This window comes from Talpa occidentalis, unplaced genomic scaffold, assembly GCF_014898055.3.
Source record: "Talpa occidentalis isolate TD23 unplaced genomic scaffold, MPIMG_talOcc4v2.1 talOcc4.9, whole genome shotgun sequence".
NCBI lineage: Eukaryota > Metazoa > Chordata > Mammalia > Eulipotyphla > Talpidae > Talpa > Talpa occidentalis.
Window position 1 is genome coordinate 79,167,390 of NW_023605305.1, and position 23,207 is coordinate 79,190,596.

At 44.0% G+C, this 23,207-nt stretch overlaps 2 protein-coding genes and 1 long non-coding RNA gene across 3 annotated transcripts; 1 reads left to right on the top strand and 2 right to left on the bottom strand.

Annotated features, from left to right (window-relative positions):
- Positions 1-4,470: 4,470 nt before the first annotated feature.
- On the bottom strand, positions 4,471-4,908 carry LOC119236681 (cornifin-A-like). Its single transcript, XM_037500619.1, has one exon. It carries the CDS (start codon positions 4,906-4,908, stop codon positions 4,471-4,473), a length of 438 nt encoding a protein of 145 aa, XP_037356516.1.
- A 6,665-nt stretch (positions 4,909-11,573) lies between these two features.
- On the top strand, positions 11,574-15,962 carry LOC119236512 (uncharacterized). Its single transcript, XR_005123077.2, has 3 exons — positions 11,574-11,666; positions 13,916-14,405; positions 14,713-15,962. It is a non-coding gene; the product is annotated as an uncharacterized LOC119236512 (long non-coding RNA).
- A 3,156-nt stretch (positions 15,963-19,118) lies between these two features.
- On the bottom strand, positions 19,119-19,618 carry LOC119236510 (cornifin-A-like). The gene has a single exon (XM_037500361.2). It carries the CDS (start codon positions 19,616-19,618, stop codon positions 19,262-19,264), a length of 357 nt encoding a protein of 118 aa, XP_037356258.1. The 3' UTR covers positions 19,119-19,261.
- Positions 19,619-23,207: the final 3,589 nt, after the last annotated feature.

Sequence of the window (23,207 nt, forward strand, 5' to 3'; positions counted from 1 at the left end):
GAGTCATGTGAGTTCTTTGTATATCTTTGTGATCAGTCCCTTATCAGTTGACTGGAGTGCAAAGGTTTTTTCCTAATCATTGGGGTGTCTCTCTGTTTTGGTTAATGTCTCTTTTGCTGTGCAGAAGCTTTTCAGTTTGATGTAATTGCAGGTGTTTATCTTTTCCTTGACTGTCTTTGCTTTGGGTGCTGAGTCTTTCAGGATGTTATTGTGATGTATGTCTTATAGTGTTTTACCTATATTTTCTTCTATATATTTTATGGTTTCAGGTCTTATGTCCAGTTCTCTTACCCATTTTGAATTGATTTTTGTGCATGGTGAGAGGTAGTGGTCTAGTTTCATTTTTTTGCATGTGGTGGTCCAGATTTCACAGCACCATTTATTGAACAAACTGTCTGTGTTCCATTGCATGTTCTTTGCTCCTTTGTCAAAGATCAGTTGTCCATGTAAGTGTGGCATTATTTCTGGGCTCTCTATTTGGTTCCATGGGTCTGTGTGTCTGTTTTTGTTCCAATACCAAGCTGTTTTAATTATTATGGCTTTGTAGTATAGCTTGAAGTTTGGAAGTGTGATACCTCCTTTCTCTTGTTTTCATCAATAGGGTTTTGGCTATTAGTGGTTTTTTTGTGGTTCTATATGAATTTCATCAGTATTTGTTCTATTTCTTTGAAGAATGTCATTGAGATTTTTATTGGAATAGCATTGAATCTATCTATTGCTTTTGGTAGAATGGACATTTTTAATAATGTTAATTCTTCCAGTGCATGAGCAGGGGATGTCTTTGCATTTCTTTGCATCTTCTTCTATTTGTTTTAACAGTGTTTTATAATTTTCTTTGTATAGCTCCTTCACCTCTTTTGTTAGGTTTATTCCCAAGTATTTGATTTTCTTGTTTCAATTATAAAAGGGATGGTTTTCTTGATTTCTTCTTCAGACTGATTGTTTGTGTATAGGAAGGCTACTGATTTTTGTGTGTTGATTTTATATCCTAATACTTTACTGAACTGGTTGATTATTTCAAGTAGTTTTTCTGTGGAGTTTTTAGGATTCTCTGTATATTATCAAATCGTCTGCAAATAGTGATAGTTTTACTTCTTCTTTCCCTAGCTGGATTCCTTGTATATCTTTCTCTTGTCTTATTGCCCTGGCTATGACCTCCAGTATTATACTGAAGAGCAGTGGTGAGAGAGCACATCCTTGTCTTGTTCCTGATCTTAAAGGGAAGGCCTTCAGCCTTTCACCATTGAGAATAATACTAGCAGTGGGTTTGTTGTATATGGCTTTTATCATTGTTAAGGTATGTTCCTTCTATGCTGAAAATTTCAAGGGCCTTCATCCATAAGTGGATGTTGGACTTTGATGAATGCTTTCTCAGAACCTATTGATATGATCGTATGTTTTTTTTTTCTCTTTGTTGATGTGTTGGATTACACTGATCGATTTTCATATGTTGAACCATCCTTGTGACCCTGGGATGAATTCCACTTGATTGTGGTGTTTTATCTCTTTGATGCTTTGTTGGATTCTGTTGGCAAAGATTTTGTTGAGGATTTTTGCATCAGTGTTCATTAGGGAGATTGACCTGTAATTTTCTTTTTTTGTGCTGTCTTTGTTTGGTTTTGGTATGAGTGTAATGTTGGCTTTGTAGAATGTATTTGGTAGTATTCCTTCTTTTTCAATTTTTTGAAAGAGTTTGTGTAGAATAGGCACCAATTCACTGCTGAACGTTTGGTAGAATTCATTTGTGCAGCCATCTGGACTTAGGCTTTTGTTTTTTGGGGAGTGCTTTGATTACTTCCTCAATTTTGTTGCTTGTAATTGGTCTGTTTAGATGTTCTATTTCTTCTTTGTCCCACCAGGGAGGCTCAAGTTATACCTGATTTTAGAGGAAAAGTTTTTAGTTCTTCACCATTGAATATGACTTTAGCTGTGGATTTAGTGTATGTGACCTTCAGTGTGTTGAGCTGTCTTCCTTCTATCCCCATTTTATTGACAGTTTATTTCCAAAATCATAAATGGATGCTGGATCCTGTCAAATGTTTTCTCTGCCTCTATTAATATGACTATATGATATTTATCCTCCTGTTAATGTGGTGGATTACATGAATTGCTTTGCAGATGCTGAACAATCTTGAATCTCTGGAATAAATTCCACTTGGTCATGGTGTATGATCCTTCTAATGTGTTGTTGAATTTAATTTGCTAAGAATTTGTTGAGGATTTTCAAATTTATATTCAACAGGGGTATTGATTTGTACTTTTGTTTTTTTTTTTGGTCGTATCTTTGCCTGCTTTTGTTATTAGGGTAATGATGCCCTCATAAAATGTACTTGGAAGCATTCTCTCTTCTTTATTTTTTTTTGAGAAAGCTCGAGAAGGATAGGTATACCTCATCTTTGAAGGGTTGTTAGCACTCACAAGGAATCTACCTGGTCCTGGGCATTTGCTTTCTGGGAGCATTGGTGGCACTGGGGGCATTGCTGTTTCAGCTTCTTTGGTTGTAATGTGTCTGTGCAAGTTTTCTATTTCTCCCTGATTCATTCTTGGGATGTTGCTTGATTCTAAAATTAGTCCATTTCTTCTAGATTTTTCCACTTGTTGTCATAAAGGTGCTCTAATAATCTCATATGATGCTCTGTACTTCTGAGATATCTGTTTTAACTTCTCATCTTTGGTTTCCTGATTCTATTTATTAGCATTTTCTCCCTTCTTTTGTTAGTGAGCCTAGTTAGAGGTTTGTCTATTTTATTCTTTCAAAGAATTCTTAAAACATTTTAAAGTGATAGCTGCTTAATCCCAACACTATTGAATCCATCCTCTATTGATATGTATTTAAATTATCAACACTTTGCTATTAGATTCAATGCTGAAATGAATGTCTTGGTGTATAAAATCTTTTTGTACTTTCATTAATATTTCCTAAAAATAAATTTATAGAACATAATTGGTGGTTCCAGAGACAGATAACTCTTTAAACCTTATGTCCTTCTCTTTCAAGCTCTTCTTCAAGGTATTTAAATGACATTTGTGAAAAATATTGTTATAAAACTTATGATCCCATTTATAATCAGTTTATTTAATTTTGAGTGGCTCTAGAGTTTTGTCTAGATACTTTCCACCATTCAAATCAGCAGTTATGTGAGGTCATCTCCAATGTGGATTCTTTTCAGATCAAAGTGACATTATCTACTGCTTGATTGACAGCTAATCATCACTTGCTATTGGAAGGTGTTGGATAATTTTTGTTACACTTTCAACTACCTCTGAGTTCTCACTCCCTCTGAGGTGCTAGTACATCATTCACATGTTGTCATCACCTACCTCATACCTGCTATGGACCACCTAGCTGGCTAAGATGGGGAGTTAATTCCCCAATGACCCTGATAACCCCTTTAAAATTTTATGTTAATTTCACTGATTTTAGGAAAAGCTCCCTTATATGACAGACCAACTCAATAGTTATCTGCAAATCTAGTGGACATGCTTGAAATCAACACTAGGCTGAAAGAAAGAGAGGGTGGAAACCTGAAGAAGTGCAATCCAGAACAATTATGGGTTGATCTTAAATAATATACAATCCCTTTCTGAGAAGAATGCAAGTTCTCATTGTCTCCTCCTCCTCTCTGGTTCAGTTTTAGGCTTCCCTGGACAGAATGGGTAGTCAGCAAAAGGTAACACTGATCAGATGATCAATTATGATCAATTATGTAACTGTGGATATTTACAATGAATATACCTCCTGTGTGAGTGTGTTGGGTATTTGGAAGGTAAAACTAAGTAAACTTGAAGATCAGCATTAAGTGCGTGGGAAGGATCTTTTTTGATATAAACAGAAGTCTTGTTACAGTGTCCTCAGGATAGCGGTGGCTTGGAGCCAGAGCTAGGGAATGCAGGCATGCCCCAGTCCAGTGCCAGAAGAGAACAATGCTCAGGTATGGCTGCCCAAAGTGGAAGGTTCTTGACCCTTTATACAACAGTCATTGCTATTCTAGGAATCCCCCCCCACCAATGTGGTCACACTCACACTGGTAGAAGCACACATACCCAGATTAGACAGATGGCGTTTACACCAACTTCCTTTGTCTGCAGGTCCTTCTCAAGATGAGTGAATAAAGTAATGGCAGATTAAACCAAATACAAAAACGCCAAAGTGGGATTAAAGGTGATTTAATGAGTACAGATCAGGAGACATATATTTCTTCCCAATCACATTTCTCCTTCAGAAGAATGCTGAGCAACTGAGGAGTAGCAAAATCAATAAGACCTTTGACATGAGCCAGAGGCTCCAAGGACCCTTCTTGGTATGTAAGTAAAAGCTTCATAGCACATATTTTTAAGAAACAAATAGGAGAGAGACTGACCCTGGAGAACATACATTTATAAGAGCTGCATGACGAAGACACAGAACAGGAAGGTAGAAGGTGATCAGCATCCAGTGGTTGCTCCCCAAGGGCATGGCTATGAACCACATTATTTCTGCTTGGTCTTCTGCTGGCCTGGGCCTGGAGTGACCGTAGAGTTACATGGCTCTGGAAACTTGGTGTGGTCATGCTGAGGGACCTTGGTGTGGTCATGCTGAGGGAGCTTGGTGTGGTCATGCTGAGGGAGCTTGGTGTGGCCAGGCTGAAGCACTGGAGGGTAGATCGGTTGAGTCACCTGATGGTGACCAGGCTCAGGGACCTTGGAGTGGCCCTGCACAGGAAATGTAGGATGGCTTGGCTCAGGATGTGTGGGGTTGCAGGGCTCTGGAGCCTTGGTGTTGCAAGGGTGTGACCCCCCGGTGACACATGGCTGCTTGGTTGTGGGAACACACGGTTCTTGAGGAGGAGGCTGGCAGGGCTGTTTCACCTGATGCTGCTCCAGCTGGGGGGGTGGGGTGTAGGGCTGCTTCTGCTGGTAGGAACTCATGCTTCGGGGGGGCTGGACCTAGAGACAGAACAGCTGACTCAGCGGTTTGGTAAAACAAGGAAGAAGCCAAGGTGGATGCCACATATGTCTCATTTCACCCGCCCCCGCCTCTTTTCTTCCTTTCTGTTCCCCCGAATTGAAAGCAAAGGAAGAGTAGTGGATTGTTGTGCCTTTTCAAGAGGAGATGGTTAAAGGTGATTTGCTTAGCTCCAGAGGAGTAGAAGCCTTCTCTATGCTTTCTGTCTCCTGGTGATTCTGAAAACTACATCAACACCACCACACAACAGCCTCCTGGGACTGAGGGAGGCCCCAGGCTTTGGAAAATTCAAAAAGGTGATAAAGTCAACAGTCTGGAGTTTCCCTTCCTCTGCTCACCACAGAGAGTCTTAGCTCTCTTAGGAAATCTATAAAATCTCCTTCAGCCCACACGATTTCACCCCTGAACCTCTGTTTGTTTACACTGTCCTCTGTGTGTGTGTTTTCTGGAAGGTTTTCCATTCCGTGCTGCTTGTCTGCTCAGGCTCCTGCATCCTGGCTCTCCTGCGAGACACGCTGCCACATGCCAGCTCACCTTCCTCTCACCACAACACAACTCCTGCCTTGCCCTCTCCACTCACCACTTTCCATGCACTCTGTTTGAAAAGGACACCATGTACTATGTTCTCTGATGGATCATAAGGTCACGGGGTCATGCAGCAAAGGTTGATCCAACTTTTGATCATTGAAACTACCTACAGCAATGCCTTTGATATTGAAAATTCTAAAGAAAACTGGAGAGATAACTAAAATGTCACTAAAACTATCTGGATGTGAGCTGCAGTCCATTTCCTCCTGTAGTTTAATTTTAATAACAATTCTTAACAGAAACTCCTGCCTTTTTCTGACCCCAGATTCCGCAGTTGTGATCTAAAGTGGGGAATCAAAAATATCTACCTCAAACAAGATGCTATTTAATTAAAAACAAGTACATCTTTAGACTGTCAAGAGACTCCAGTGAAATAAAATGCCATTAGGTGAACCTAAAGAAAATACAAACCCAAGTGGGAGACTCACCTGGGGTGCAGAACAGTTCAAGCTGCCGGCGTCTCAGGTCTGCTGTGGAGTCTCTGGTCAGCTGGCTTTTTATACATAAAACCGGTCCAGTCTAAAGGAAGTGGGATTTTTTGTTGGCAGCTCTATCTTCATTCTGGCTTTTATAATGAAAATCTCTGGCTTAACATTTTTGGGTATTGATTGTTTGAAAATGATGTCACCTGGGCCTATCCCACAGTCCGCCCTTTGAGGTGAGGTTCTGTGGACAACAAACAGGATTCTTGGGTGGTGATGAGTTAAATCAGGGAGATGTTCTGAGTCTGGGAGCAGACATAGCCTTACCGCTTGGACAGGCCACCAATCTGTAGCTCAGATAGATTCTACTGGCCATTTCCATTTCCTAAGAAGCTGTAGAGATGAACAATAGATTCTACAGGTTCTCGTGGAGGGCATGGTGTGGGTGACAACAGAAATCACCCTATATGACACCTCTCTGTGAGTCCAGGCCAGGAGAAGTTTAAAGCTTGCTTTGGAAATGCCTTACTCTGGGGAGTCTTCGACGCCATGTAGACCACGAGTAGCATATGCCCTTGAGATGGACAGTCTGCACTGACTGTACCTGTTTCTCATTATGGTGTAGACCTGAAGAACTGGAGTCTTTGGGTCTGTCCTCTGGGGGCAACAGAGGGACAACAGAGCTCAGATTCCCTGAGTTCAGTACCAGCCTTATTCTCTGATGGGGCTAAGATGAAACAGAGGTCACTCACCCAGAACTGACCTCAACGTGCAATCTCTTACTAGGCATGTCCCTTGAAAAAGCAAACATTCTTAAAACTCAGGTGTGTGGCTGAGGGGAGAAACCAATCACTATACAAAAATGAAAGATGTAAGAAACAACAACAACAACAACCTCTGTGTTTGAATAGCCCTACACTTCTCACTGTTTTACACCTTTGTTACTCCCCAGGAACTTAGGCAAGGTCACCATCATGAGCTCCATCCATTAGTTTCCTAAAGCCCCTATTTTCTTATACACTGTCTGGTAGATGGTCAATCAATGAACAGTTTTTGTTTAACCTGGTAAATATGTAGCTTTATGGATGGTGGCAAGCAGGAGGGGTGGAAGCAAAGAATGGAAGGAAAAGAGTGAGACAGAGAAAAAATAGTATTTTTACAGAGAAGTATATGAACTTAAATGTCAACCACAAAGTGACCTCTTGAAATGACTCAGTTTTATGACACATTCATTGTAAGCTGGAAGTGGTGCTGGTATACATCCTTTGTCTGTTTCCTTCATGCCTGTCTCCTCTCTGTTAGCATTGGCCCAACCACCTCCTTTTTGGGTGGTGTTAGTGCCACAGTCACACCTGCACTCAGGTCTCTGGCATTAGCTTGAATCTCCTCTCGGGTTGAGTCCACATCCTCTCCCCATCAAAACCATCTCTCAGCAACCATTGACACAGGAAGTTTTGACCAGACCCTCTCCTCCACCTGGGATTCTTCTCTCTAGGGAGCCTTCTTCTTCTTCCTTTGTATGAATGTGGATCTTTCCTGTGTCCTATTTTGAAATGGACTTTAGTTCTTGACTAAATTCCTTTCTTATTTTCTGTCATCCTTCCCTGGATGGGCTCTCTCCTGCTTTGTCATAATGAATGCCTTGTTCACCCAACAAAATCTTCTGTGGCATCAGCCTTGAGAACTTCTAATTTACCCCAAGTCTGCTGTTTCTGTTTGTTTGGTCAGAGAACATTAGTTTCTTCACCAGAGTTGCAGGCCCCAGACAGAGCTTGAATAGCATAATCTCTGATTGTGAGTCACTTTTCCAGAGGTACCTTGGTCTTTTCACTGACCCGCTTACTAGACCAGGAGCCTGTTAACTCCCACCACATCAATGGCCTGGGTCCCACATTCTTGGAACCTGTAGGTTGGTGATATTAGTTATATTTAAGCATTCAAATTTTTTTGGTCTTGCTCTTTTGCCAGCCATGTCTGTATGTACCACTCCCACATATTCCACTGGACTCTTTATTTTCTTGATTCTAACTTCTAAGATGCCACTTTCTGTGATGTCTGGGAAAATTTTAATGCTCTCCTGGAATTGCAGACTTGAATAGTTAGTGTGCCGTGACCACACATCACCAACAGAACATGTGAACTAATAGATAATGCTTTCCTCTTTTACACATAGGGAAAACCCCTCTGAGACACAATTTTTGTACATATTTAATATGTACAATTAAATGAGTTTAGACATGCATGCTCCTGTGGTAATATTGTCACAGTCAAGAAAATAGACATATTCCAACACCTCTCATATTTTCTCTTTCTCGCTCTGCCCTCTTCACTTTTAAGTATACTGTTACTCTGTTGTTAGCTCTAGGAATCAAGTTAGAGCAGATCTCTAGAACTTATTCATCTACCGCAAATGGAACTATAACTATTGAACAACCAATCTCCATAAATAACTTTTGTACATTCATTATGAATTTGAATATTTTAGATACTCTGAAAAAGTGAAGTTACACAGATTTTTGTCTTTCTGTGGCTGGCTTATTTCTCTTACGGTAAAGTTTTCCATCTTTATCCATGTTACTGAAAATGAGAGGATTTTCTTCTTTTAAAAAGCCAAATAGTATTTATTTTATGTATATATCATAGTTTCTTTGCATATTCATCTGTTAATGGACATTTGAGTTGTTTCCATATCTTAGCTGTTATGAACCTGCTGCAATGAACATGAGGTGCCAGTATTTCCTGGAGATACTAATCTCAATTATTTCAAAAATGGGAAGACTGGATTCTATGGTAGTATGGAATAATATGTAAGTATTACATAATATTGCACCATTTTACATTCTCGCCAGCAATATACAGGAGTTCTAATTTCTCCATAGCCTTTCAATGCTTTTCTTTTTAAAATAATAGCCTTATATTAAAGGACCACAAAGGACCCAGCATAGCCAAATTGATCTTGAGCAAACTAGCAAAATTGGAGGCACTACATGCTCTGATTTCAAACTTTATTACAAAGTCACAAAAATTAAAAAATTATGGTAATTACATAGAGGCAGACATATAGACCAATTGAATAGAATAGAGAACCCCAAAATAAACTCACATAAAATAATTTCACACAAAATAAATCCATTCAATGTCAGTGAATATTTGAAAAGACTAAGGCCTCAGACACATATAAGGAAAGAATAATCTTTTCAACAAATGGTAATGGAAAACTGGATAGCCATATGCAAAAAAAGTGAAATTGGACTCCTACCTTTCACCATATATAAAACTCAACTCAACATAGATTAAAGACTTAAAATTAAGACCTGAAACTATAAAACTTCTAGATGAAAACTTAGAGGAAAAGCCTGGTGACATTAGTTTTACAATGACTTCATAGATATGAAACCCAAAACAAGGCAATAAAAGCAGAAAGAGTTGAATAAGACTACACCAAACTAAAGAGCTTTGCACAGCAAAGAGACAAAAGAGTGAAAAGGCAAGCTACAGAATGGAAGAAAATATTTGCAAACCATATTTCCTGTAAGAGGGTTAATTTCCAGGCCTCCCCTGGTGGCGCAGTGGTTGAGTGCTGGGCTGCAAGGCTGCCCGCAGCCTCTGCAGGGCCAGTTTGTTCCCCGGCCGCTGGCAAGGGTCCCACAAAAAAAAAAAAAAAAAAAGAGGGTTAATAATTTCCAAAATACAAAAGAAATTCCTTCAAACGAAAAAAAAAAAACAACAAAACAAATACCCTCATTAAAAAATGAGCAAAGAACTTGAACAGACATTTTTCTAAAGAAGACTTAGAAATGACCAACAAATATTTGAGAAGATTCTCAACATCATTAGTTATCAGGAAAATGCAGATCAAAAAAATTATCAGGGATATACTCTTGATGGTTGCTTATTTTTGACATAGCCTTTGTATCATATTGGTTTCCTTTTGCCTAGTTTCATTCCTCCTTTATCCCATATTCCCCTCCCCTAATATTCCAATCACTCCAAAATTTGGTCCGACCCCATGCTGACTGCTTTTGCTTCCAGCTCAGCCCTGTGGAGCTTGGGGCTAAGAGAAAGGGGTGTCTTTACCAGGTCTAGGCACCTGGAGCCCAGCCAAGACCCTGGGATCTCAAGAATGGGGACATGAGTAGGCATGCCTCTGAGGATATCAGAGCCTACTGGAACTGAGGGATATTGAGCAGGTTGGACGACAATGTGGGAACTATCTCCCCTAAAGGGTCAGATATGTTCTCAATATGCCAGGTGTAGGCCCCTTCTACCTTGGAATGTGGAACTCAATGTTAATTGAGACACTGTGGGCCTCTGGAAGTCTATTACAATCACTTAAAGCCATATTCTGTCTTACACAGTTACTAATTACATTATCACAGCTTCCAATACTTAATGTTTCTGATGATACAGAGGAAATACTAATGAATATGTTTTTTAATCCTGTGTAATGAAATATGTCAACATTCATAAGATCCATGTAGTGTAGCTCAATGATCCAGTATTTTCAATATGACCAGTTTGTGATGCTACAAAATCATGCATAGATGGTAGGTACACGTGCAAGATAAGCTAATGAATTAAGACATGTTTGAAAAGACTATGTTTTTTCTAAAAATATTTATTTATTTATCTTTTACTTGAGGTAACATTAGAATCTCCCCCCCCCATTAGGTATCACCACCTTAGTGTACCCATCACCAAATCACCCATCGTCCACCACCATGGTCCTTTGTGCTTTCTTCCCACTTTGTTCAGTCTCTCCCCACCCCTGCCCCATATGGATGCTTCAGTTCTACAGTCAACTTTCAAAGGTTAGTTTTTTCTAATAAGTTTTTTAAAAATATTTATTTTATTTATTTATGCATACAAGAGCTGGGATGCAGTCCAGAGGTGCGGAGGGTGAGAGGATTCACCAGAGACAGAGTGGGGAGCAGAACATGTAGGGTAGATCTACTGAAATACACTGCTGAGGGGAGTAGCTGGTGAGAAGGGCGAGGTCTGCCGCGCCATGTGGGTAGCTCCCTGGCTGGCCTTGAACTCGTGCTGCAGTGTCTGCGGACAGCTTCACAGTGCTGACACTTAACCCCTTGCGCCCCCGGATAGGTCCTCAAGGGTTAGTTTTTAAGATTGTCTTTATCTACCCTTAGTTTGGTTTCCATATATTTCACATATTAGTGACACCATCTGATATTTATCTTTCCCCTTCTTATTGCTTCTCATTCTGTTACGGAACCCAGGCGTCTCAGTGGCGGGCGCCGGCGGGACAGCGCTGTCCTGGGGACCTGCTGCCCCACCCTCCGTCAGCCGTGGCGGCGGCTCCTCAGAGCCCAGTCACCGCCGTTTGGAATGGACCAATCAGGTGCGAGCCGTGAGCTGATTGGTGCTAAGCGGTCCAATCAGACGTGCGGGTGAGGGAGGATATAAGCCCGGGCTGGTGGGCGCTGAGGGAGCCGGGAGCGGCCCTGAGGGAAGGGGGCGGCGACCCCGGCCTGAAAGAAGAGGCCCAGGCCCCGAAGGAGAAGGAGCGACGACGCCAGCCCTGAGGGAAAGACGCCGCTTCCCGCCTCCGAGGAGAGAGGAAGGCGGCACCCAGCAGCCGCCCTCCCCGGACTCGGCCCGGCCTGGGCCGCGGGCCTGTCTCCGGCGGTGCCTGCGAGGAGCCCCGAAGGCCGCGGCCCGGGCCCCTGAGAGCGGCCTGGGGCTGGGACCTGGTGAGCAGCCGCCGCGTGTGAGCTTGTTGTCCCCCTGTTTGTGCTTAAACCCCCCTGGCCGCGGTCCCTGGAGGCTCAGGTCTCTTGCAGGTGTGCGCGCGGGCGGGGCCCGCAGACAGCGGCCTGGCCTCTCACCGGGCCTGTCCTTTGTGAGGCGAGAGCTCTTGGTTTTGGTTTTTGGCCTTTTGGGCCTTTTTGGTGGCTTTCTGATTTCAGAGACCCTGTGGCCTCTTTTGTGGCCTTCTCCGCCCCTGTTTCAGTTGGCGACCACGAAGGGACCCCAACCCTCAAAAGAGGCCCCTCCGCCCCTGTTTCAGTTCCATCCGTATTGCTGCAAATGGCATAAGTTTATCTTTTTTAAAAGCTGAGTTAATATCTCATTGTGTGTATAGATCATGTCTTCTTGACCCACTCATCTGATTCAGGACACTGAGGTTGTTTCTATAATCTGGCTATAGCGATACAATAAACAGTGATACAATAAATAGTGATACAATAAACAAGAAAGTGCAGGTTTCCTTTAGAATTAGTGTTTTTGAAATATTCAGATAGATATCTAGGAGTGGAATTACTGGGTCATATGGCAGACCCATTTTTAGTCTTTTGAGAAACTTCCATGCCGCCTTCAGTAGGGGCTGGGTCAGTCTACAGTCCCACCAATAATGTAAGAGGGATCCTTTTTCTCCACACCTTCGCCAGCACTTGTTGCTTCTGATTTTTTGATATGGGCCGTTCTTGCAGGTGTGAGGTGGTCTCTCATTGTGTTTTGAGCTGCATTTCCCTGATGATAAGTGATGACGAACATCTTTTCATTTGCCCATTCGCCATCTGTATGTATCTTTGGAGAAGGGTTTAGCTCTTCTGCCCATCTTTTGATCAGGATATTTTTTTTTTTTTTCTTGAGCTTTATGAGCTCTTTGCAGATCTTTGATATTAGTACCTTGTCAGATGTATGGTGTGCAAATATTTTTCTCCCATTCACTTTTATTCCACATTTAATATTTTCTCTAATACTTTTTTTTAAAGATTTGTTTATTTATTTATTTATTTATTTATTTATTTATACAAACACTGGGTACAGTCAGAAGCGTGGGAGAATTCACCAGAGCCAGAGCAGGGAGCAGAGCAGGCAGAAGGACCGAAGTACACTGCTGAGGGGAGCAGCGGGCGGCAGGAGAGGTCTGCGGGGACCCTCCTCCGGTGGCTGAGGAGCAGCCGGGGATCAAACCGGCGCTGCAGAGGCTGCGGGCAGCTTTGCAACCCAGCGCTCAACTGCTGCGCCACCGGGGAGGCCCCAACTTTCTCTAATACTTTGTAATTTATTTATTCATTTTTTTTCATTTTTGCAAATCTCTTTAAGGTTTGGATAGATTCTCACATCTCACATCAGTTTCTGCATTGCCTGTTTATGTGTGTAACTTTAACTTTTAAAGTAATTAAATTATTTAATTTAAAGTAATTAATATAAAGTAATTTAAGGATTCACCAAAAAGTGAGATAAATATACACCTTCAGCTTCTTTCCTTGATGATAACATAATTGTAGTTCAATATCAAGACCAGGAAATTGATATGGCACAATCCTTTGAGTTCATTCGGATCTCACCAGTTATGCATATATTCACATGTGTGTGTGCAAAGACCATCATGAATGAAACCTACTGAAGATGTCATATCTCATTATATCAGACTTTGAAGGGGATGTAATATAAATCCTCCAAGAGAAAGAACACTTTATGCTTGCTGTATTTTACTCCTGCAAGCTTTGGGGCAGTTCTCACTTTGGGGAGGATGCTGCCACTAGCGAGGAGGAAGCAGGTTCACAAAGTGACACATTGGCTGACATCATGGCGATGGCTAGTATCAAGGTGAGCACTCTGCAGGTGGACTCTGGGGAGGTGCTGAGCACTGAATGTGAAGACCCTGATTGATGCTGATAGTGGCAAGAGGAGCTCTGCCAAGGTCTGTAAGGTACTGGGCATTTTGGGTTCATGCCTCTAAGAGCATAAGGCTTGGTTGTGGGTAGAGTGACAGGCAGTGATAGAAAACTCTGCAAGGTGTCTGCTTTTATCTGAACTCAGGGACCTTCAAAGGAAACAAGTGAAGGTATTCCCAGGGACAAGAAAGATTAATGCTCATATAATGAACTGGGAAGTTATCTGTCTAATTTATAAAGATATTCTTTAATCTCCTGAATCTATGATTGTAATGAATGCTATTTTTCTTATTTGGCATTTTTTTCCTTTTCAGAAATTTGTCCTATATTATAAAGATCCTCCATTCTTATATGACCATTAGAAGAAAATTCTCCTTTTGTGAAACAGCAAATGTTGACTGAACACAGCAAACATTCTAGGATTCAAATTCTAAACTGTGATCGGAAAAAAAAGTCATTATTGTACCATGAAACAAAAGCACTTTAGAAGAGTATGCAGATGCTGGAGATGGACTCTGATATGACATGTATTTTCCTGGAAAAAAAAAAGAGACATGAATATCAATAATTCCAATTCACCCCATTCTCTAATACAGATTGAGAATCAAGTTTCCAGAGTGGCAATTGTGAGGAACAGTCGGTTATGGGGTCAGAAAGTTCCAGTCAAAGAGAACAGAACACTTGGGCTGCTATTTCTCAATGAACCCCGACCCTCTGCGGTCCCTGAAGGGCCAGGCAGCACGCTGCTGTGAGGGGCAAAGGGTCAGCACCCGAGGGCCTGCAGTTTGAACAACCTTGGCGATGGTGAGTGGTACTGCAAGGTACTGGGCATTTTGGGTTCATGCCTCTAAGTGTACAAGACTTGGTTGTGGGTAGAGTGACAGGCAGTGATGGAAAACTCTGCAAGGTGTCTGCTTTTATCTGAACTCAGGGACCTTCAAAGGAAACAGGTGAAGGTATTCCTAGAGACAAGAAAGAATAATGCTCATATAATGAACTGGGAAGTTATCTGTCTAATTTATAAATATATTCTTTAATCTCCTGAATCTATAATTGTAATGAATGTTATTTTTCTTATTTGGCATGTTTTTGGCAAATCTCAAATCTGCAGCATCACCTGGTAAAGGAACAGGCCACTCAACATCTCAGAAAGGTCAGGTAAACTCCTACCAGGCGTTTGGTTCTGTAGCCGGGTGGGGCTGCAGGTGGGCAGTGTTGAATATAAAACTGAAAAGAGCGAGACGGCAAAGGGAGGAGAAAAGCAACAGGGCAGAGAATCAGGTGTGTTACACTGAGGTGCAGCAGGCCTGACCAGCCCCACAGAGGGATGCTGCAGTTAGGAGACGTGGGAACAGCCTGTAGCCGCGGGCTCCGCTAAACCAGACGTTATCTCCTTTCCTCCTCACACATGCAGACTTATGGTGCTGATCAGACAGAGAAAAGTAAGGGTGAGGAAACCAAGGCATATCTGTGCAGGGAACCAAACGTGCATCAGGTCTGCAACCACGCTGTGAACATAGCTTGTGCCTCAAATTCCTCACACTAAGTAGTAGCCTGCCCTCTGCTGTTGGCCGGGTGAATGACACTCTAGTTACTACAGAGGAAACTGCTGAGAGAAGAGGAAGTCTCAGACAGAGCTTTCTGCCAGATACCCTCATTTAACCCCTGGTCACAGAGTCAGTGGGCAGGACAGTCAGTTGGTTATGAGGTAGTTGTAGGGGGATGGTGTCCTGGGGGGCCTCCAGCAAAAGGATTTAGAATTGCATTGGAATTTGTATGGGTTATCTTAAAAAGAGTCAACCCCTTTGGGGCTGCTGACCTGAAACAGTTGCAGGGCCTCAGAAAAGTTCTAGAAAAAAATGTTTCTCTAGAACTTCCACATTTTGGACTGCTTTATGTTTTTAGACATGTAAAAGAAGTGTTATGAAAATTTTATGCTTTTGGGCCTCCCTGGTGGTGCAAGGAGTTAAAGCACTGCACTATGAAGCAATCCGCAGCCTCTGCAGCACGAGTTTGATCCCTGGCGAGCCAGGGAGCTACCCACATGGCGAGGCAGACCTCTCCTGACTTGCCCACTGCTCCCCTCAGCAGTGTATTTCAGTCCGTCTGCCTGTTCTGTTCCCCGCTCTGTCTCTGGTGAATCCTTTCACCCCTGCATCTCTGGCCTGCACCCCAGCTCTTGTTTGTATAAATAAATAAATCTTAAAAAAGAAGAAAATTTTATGCTCTTTAAATCAAATTTTGAACATATAGGACTAATCAAAGAATAAAATTAACAGTACATTTTACTTTTTGGTCAAATATAGCCACTGTTTATTGCTGTTTTGCTGTTTTACTGCCAGATTTTATAAAAGTATAAAATCTACACATAAGACTAAATATTATTTTATGGTTGCAGTATATTCCATTACGTTGCTACCCAATGACTTTTCCTATCTTCTTGTTTTGGGAATTTTTGTTGCTTCCCTCTCATATTGTTATTATTATTTAGCTACTCTATATAAAATGAAGAGATCATCCTCATAAATATATCTTTGTATACCCAAGTGCACATTTTTTCAGTGGGATGCAGATATTTAGGATTTTGACTCATTTTGCTCAAGATGGTCCCTTGACTTTGTACCCCTGATATGTCACCAGTGTCCCCAGTCGTCACCTGTCTCTTTCATGGTGACCAGCCCTAGAGGTATTGTGACATTTTCCATCATGACAATGAGCAGCAATTTGAAATCTCTTATGACTCAAGTGACATCATCCTCTCCTGCCAATCTGACAATTACTCATCAACTTGCAAAGTTTCCTGGGTTATTTTTGTTTTATGGTCTCCAAATATCTCTGGGGTTCTTTCTTTTTTGTATTTTTATTTATTTAACTTTTGTGCAATAACTGGTTTCTCCCCTCTGTGTAGTCCCTGTAGTTCCCCCATCATCATATCACCTGTGGACCATCGCCACATTCCTCTGTGCTTCTCCCGCCCTCATTCTGAACCCCTCCTCCTCACGCCCCCAATTCATGATCAGCCAGCAAGCCCCATCCCCTTCCTGGTCCTCTTCCTGGACGAGGACCTGCGCCCTGGACCACAGCAGACAAGGCTGCTCAGGTCACCAGGAGCAACCGGGAGACAGGCTGTAAGGAGGAGCAATTCAGGAACCTGGAGGGCAGATGTGGAGAGTGGCTCCTCAGCCTCCCTCTAGAGCTTTCTGAGGACTAGATTTTCCCAGATCCCCCAGACCAGGCTGGTTTCTGGGTTAGGTGTTTTCTTACCCAAACTGATTGTCCTGTCCGTTCTGAAGATGGTCACATGAAGTTGCTTCAGGGTCTTATAATTCTGGTGATGGTAACCCAATTCCCAGCAAATGTCAGAGAAGTTCCCTGAAGGGGACAGACTCCAGTGGATGGGAGGCACAGTCCCTCTCATCTCTTTCTTCATATTTTCCAGTGCTGCCCAGGGTCTTCAGTCATAGTTCTGGAGACTTCCATGTTGTCCAGGTTCCTTTAGGACTTCATGGGCTAACTCCTCCCTGCCTTTCTCTCACTTGATGTCTTCCCACAGGTGGAAAAAGAGGAAGCCACACTCAGGCTGCAGGCATGTCTGGCTCGGGGGGCCTGACTCCTCAGACCCTGGGCTAGTGTAGAGGAATCCCGTGGGGAGGTTACCCACATCTGCTCCTCCCACAGTCTCATCTCTCGTGGCTGTCTCTGGTTCCACTCCAGACAATGACAGTGTCCAGGGCTCTAATTCATCTCTCTCAGCTTCTGAAGGTGAGACCCTGGAGGCCTGCAGCAGGAGGGTCTGAATTTCAGCATGGTTGTTTTCCGTCACTAGTTCTTTCCAACCTCTCTGGAGTGGCGGGCAGTCCAAGAGAATTTCCAGGGGAGCCACAGTGGTCGCTGGGGTGGGAACCCCATTGACTGACGAGGTGGATGGCCCACAACCTCAGGCGGGTGTGAGGCAGGCAGCTCCCCAGTGACTACTCTGGAAATTGGGCTGGACTCAGCTTCTGGTCATGGCTTCCTGCAATCACTGAGCCACTGACAGAACCTTTCAAACCCACTGCTCACCAGCAAAATCCAGAAGACGGCAGAGCCAGAGGGCGGGGCTCTGAAGAGCAGGGCCCTGGGTGTGCTGTGTTCAGAAACATGATTTCCGGGTGGCCTTAGGGAATTATCATCCCCTTTCTAGATATATCAGCTTGTTTATTTAAAGGGTTGTGCTAGGTGCTTTTTAAGTCTCCTTTCTCTCTAGCTTTTATATCTTAATGACCTCCTTCCCTCGGCACTGTCCTGACATTTGATCTTATCTCTATTTATTTTATTCCTTCTGAAACCTGCCTAAACTTTTCTTGTTTATAATCTTTGTTGCATTTGCTTTGATGTTCCACTCTGAGAGGTGCCCCGGATATGTGAGGCTGGAGAGGAGAGGAGAGGAGGGAGAGAAGACCACCTGCACTTAAGTTTTATCACAGTATATTGTGATTATTGTTCAATGTTATTACCAGTTATTGCTAAACTCTTACTGTGTCTAATTCATAAATTGAATTTATCCCCTTTGGTACCATCTGTGGTTTCAGGCACCTACTAGGGTTCTCAATAAGGGGGGAGAGTACTATTTATGAGAGATGGGGTGAAGAGCCTCCTCTAAGTCCTCTTCTAGGTCTGGCACTGTGGAGTCTACTCTCCTTCTTGCTACAGTGTTGGGAGCTTCTTACTGGGCACTCAGTGAAAGAAAAAAACAAGGGGATTAAATTGACATGTGTGCATACGTGAGTATGTGTGTGTGTAGGACTCTGTGTGTGTCCATATGGGTAGGTCTGTGTTTGTGTTTGTGGATGTCCGTGTGTGTTCATTTCTGTGAGTGCTGCACTGTTTGGCTCCATGTGTTGGGGGCATCAGAAAAGGAAGATGAGTGAGAAAATGGTTGATCGTATTGGAATATATATGAGTACTATGTCTTCAGAATAATAATACTAAAGGAATCAAATAAATAAAATAAGGGTGACTTGGAAGCAAGGACACAGAGCCAATGCTGGCTCATACCAGGCACCATTTACACTCAGTTATGACTCACTCAGGGAAAAGAAGAAACTACTCCAGCTGAGGCTCCCCAGGTGGCTGGCCTGGGTTCTGCTCGCCCAGGCAGTCTTGGGACTGCCTGCTCAGAAAGGTCCTGTGAGTGCCCGTCACACACATGGACACACAGACATAGACACACACAGACACAGACACACACACACACACACACACACACACTCTCTTCGAGCCTGGGTCAGGTGCTTTCTGACTACAGCCCTCATAAGCAGCCCTCACTTTGCACAGTAGCTGCTGCACACTGACAGAGCAATGAAGAAAGCTGAGCGGGCAATGGAGTTAAAAGTGATTTAATGGAACAGAACAGGGAAGATTCACTTGACCCACTCCTCACCCCTCAAGACCCTCATTAGATAGCTCTGAGCAGATAGAAAAGTAGCTCAGCCAATAAGAATGTCAACCTTATTCAGGGGCCCAGAAGGGCTCCAGAGTGACTGTACAGGATGGACATCTTTTTTGGGGGTGCAAAGAAGGGGCTAGGACTTGGGCTGACAGCAAGTGGGGCTCATAACAGAATGGGAACGGTGATCGACCTCAGGTGGCCGCTCCCCCAGGCGTGGCTCTGGAACACATTACTTCTGCTTGGTCTTCTGCTGAGCGGGCGCTGGAATGACGGTCGAGGGGCAGGGCTCGGGAACCTTGGGGTGGCAGGGCTCTGGTGCCTTGGGGTGGCAGGGCTCAGGCTGCTTGGGGTGGCAGGGCTCAGGCTGCTTGGGGTGGCAGGGTTCAGGCTGCTTGGGGTGGCAGGGCTCAGGCTGCTTGGGGTGGCAGGGCTCAGGCTGCTTGGGGTGGCAGGGCTCTGGAGCCTTGGGGTGGCATGGTTCCTTCGGGGCACATGGCTCCTGGGGTGGAGGTTGGCAGGGCTGTTTCACCTGCTGCTGCTGAATTTGGGGGGGTGGGGTGCAGGGCTGCTTCTGCTGGGAACTCATGCTTCAGAGGCTGGACCTAGAGAGAGAACAGGTGACTCAGTGGTTTGATTAAGCAGGGGGAAGCCAGGTTCGATGTCTAGTAAGTTTCATTTCAGGCCCCTTTAGAAGAAAGACTCTCTTCTGTCCTGGCTGTCCCCTTACACTTGGGAATAGAATATGCTTCGATAGCTCCTGTGCCCATTTGAGAGGAGGAACTTAAAGGGACTGTGTTCTGCTCCTCCTTAGTGGAATTTGTTTCTAGGCTCTCTTTCTTCCCCAGACATGGCTCTCACTGATTAGGTCTTTTGGAAAGTAATCTCTTCATCCTGCTGCCACACCTTGTGACTTTCGGGATGGCTCTATAGAAATCTAAGCACCTGTGACTACCCTGTGGCCTTTCCTTGTACTGTCTCTTCTGAAATGCTTCCCTTCCCATCTCTGCTTGTCCAAATATTCCTCCAGCATATTTCACATCATGTACCCTGGGAGCTGTTACTGAGCAAATCTTTCCCAAACTGCCACAGTCCTCACCCTCCCTCTTCCCACCAACCACTATCTAGTTTGCATTTCATTTATTTATGCATCATCTTCCCTGCTAGGTTATATGCTTATCAAATAAGTTTCATATCAATATGACTTATCCAAAGTGCCTGGCATGGAGTCATATATAATGCTCAGCAGAAGTTGATGTTATGAATTAGTTTTTTTTTTTTAAAGTATCATACATAGAAAGAATAGTAGTTGCTGAGAGTGGCCTGGGCGTGAGTCCTAGTCTTTGTCCTGCTGTTAACTTACTATGGCAACTGGCACAGATCTGCCCCCTTCCCTGATCTCCACTTGTGCACCTGTTCGCTGAGGCGGCTGACTAAGGCACCTCTAAGCTCTCTAAGCTCTCACTTCCATTTAAGACAAATTAAGACAAATGCATCCATATAAGACAGATATTCCATTTAAGACAAATATATCCCAGTAACCTCCCTCCCAAATTGTACCTGCATTAGCCTCTTACATACATTTGCCTTTGTTCAGTTTCTAATAATGAAAAACATAAACAGGACCTTGATGTTGGATCCGATCAGAGACTCACCTGGTCCACAGGGAAGAACGGGCTGTCTGGTCGCTCAGGTCTGGTGTGCAGTCAATGGCCAGCTGGCTTTTTATATGATGAATGAGCCCTGCCTCAAGGAAATAGAATCACCCCGGGCCCCCCTGTTTTCATTCCTTACCTGTCAAACATGATTCACCCCACTCCCCTCAATTACCAGTTGGCTCAGCTTTTGTGATGAAAACCACCCACTGGATATTCTTTGGCACTGGCTGTCTGAAATGATGTCATCCAGGTCTAATTCCCGCTGCCACCCTTTCCTCAGACCCAGGTGTAGGACTTGTGTTGGGGGAGGGTGAGCCACAGGCTTCCTGGAAGGTTTAATGAGCTAATCCTGGGGGATGGCAGGGAGAGCTGAGTCCTCTTGTGGCCTGGTGCCCTTCCTGAGATGCTGTTCCATGGGGTGGGATACATTTGGGTATATGAAGTGGGAAGGGAAGGGAACAGAGAAATTTAGGTGGACATGAGTTGTCTGCCTTATAAAAGTGGGTGCTGAGATCAGGGAATTGACTGATTATAGATAGACTCCTTGTCTGGGGGATCCCAGACACTTACACTCATTTTCCCCATCTTTCGCTTAACTCCACTGAGCTAAACACATTCAGAATTACTTACTTATCACCCCCACCCCACCCCACTCTGACTAGTTGCTAATCTGGGTAAACCTGCTTGCTTTCACCTACCACACCTCACCCCTCTCCTATTTCAGAGGTTTCCAGTGGCTAATTCCTTTTCTGGAATAGCCTTTTCCCTCCACTCCACCCAGACATTAGGACAAGGCCCTTCCCTCCTTCCTAGCCCACATACACACTTCCCGTCCCCTGAACGGCAAGGCTTTTCCAGCTACATTTACCTCAAACCTATGCCACTTCCGACCCAACTCCAAGCCCTAGAGGTCTTGCTAGCTGCAATTTCTTCCTCCTCTCTGGCTGGCGTCTCCTGGGGGCTTCCTAGGGTTAGAGCTGCACCTGCTGAAACCCACGGCATCCCCGTGGTAATGGTTGTTTCCACATTCATTGAACAAATACTAACAGAGTTCCTGCCTGATATAGCCCAGCTGGTTTCACTCTATGAGCGATCCAAGTATGGGGGCACATCTCAACGGACTAGGGGCTCCCCAGGGCAAGAGACACAGCCTAGTTGAGAACAACTAGGTGAGTTGATCCCTGGCAGCCTGTAGTCACACTCAAGTGATAACAGGGGAAGGTGAGGCCACATGTTGTGCAGGAACTCAACTAAGGTCAAGCGCTCAAATCCTTGAGAAAGGGTTTTCTGCACAGAAACCTGTGATCTCCATTGTCTTGACCTTCCTCTACTCGTGCTTGTAGAGGGAATGGAGAGCAGGGAGGATCATGATTAAAGGTGGAAAGCAGGAGTTTGGGCTTCCAGGCTCAGAGCTGGTCCCCTCAGTCCTGGGAAAGCTTTGCGTGAGCTATGATGTGAGCAAACAGAAAGAGTCCTGCCTTTGGGGTGAGCCTTTAATCTTTGCTAAGATGGATAAAGCTTAAATAGGAATAAAGCTGCTTAATATTTGAAGGAGCTCTGGGGATAAACAGTAGGTATTTCCAATTCTACTAAAATGAAGAGGGGAGGGCCTCCCCGGTGGCGCAGTGGTTGAGTGCTGGGTTGCAAAGCTGCCCGCGGCCTCTGCGGCACCAGTTCGATCCCCGGCTGCTCCCTGACCACCGGAGGAGGGTCCCACATGGCGCGCAGACCTCTCCTGCCGCCCGCTGCTCCCCTCAGCAGTGTACTTCGGTCCTTCTGCCTGCTCTGCTCCCTGCTCTGGCTCTGGTGAATTCTCTCACCCTCCCGCGCTTCTGACTGTACCCAGTGCATGTATAAACAAAACAAGCAAACAAACAAACAAATAAATAAAATAAAAACATGCCTCTATTTAAAAAAAAAATAAAATGAAGAGGGGACATGAGTCAGATAGGTGGAATTATGGGACTTTTATCAGTTTATTGTCACTCAGTTGACTAGCGTCTGAGAGAGGAAGGGAGAGCTAAAATACTAAAATGCATTGAAAAGGTTCAAATGCATAAAAGAGCTACTTTCACTCTGGAGCTGGTGCCAGGGTGACGACATTGACAGAACCTGGATACCCTGGCTGGTGACAAAATAGTGCCAATGGAGGTGAGCAGCCTCTGATTACTGCCCAGGTATGCCCTCCCTCCTTGAGGCTTAGCTCTTGAAGAATCTCCTTGCCATGGGCTTCTCTTTGCTGAAGACATAAGAATAGGGATTCCCTGAGTCTTTACTTCAGCCGATTCCTCTGATCAACATAATGTGAAGTTATAGTCACTGGTCCAGAGCTGCCTTCAAAACACAGTCTATTTCTAGGTGTGGCTTTCAGGAAATCCAAATCATTCTTAAAACCCAGGTGTGTGGATAGCTCCTCCTTCTCCTCCCCTTGACCCCTAGATGTTTGTGGATCACCTGTTGGCACCACAGCTGGGTCACTTCCCATGAACTTGAGTCCCTCACCAACCTCCCAGATGTCCC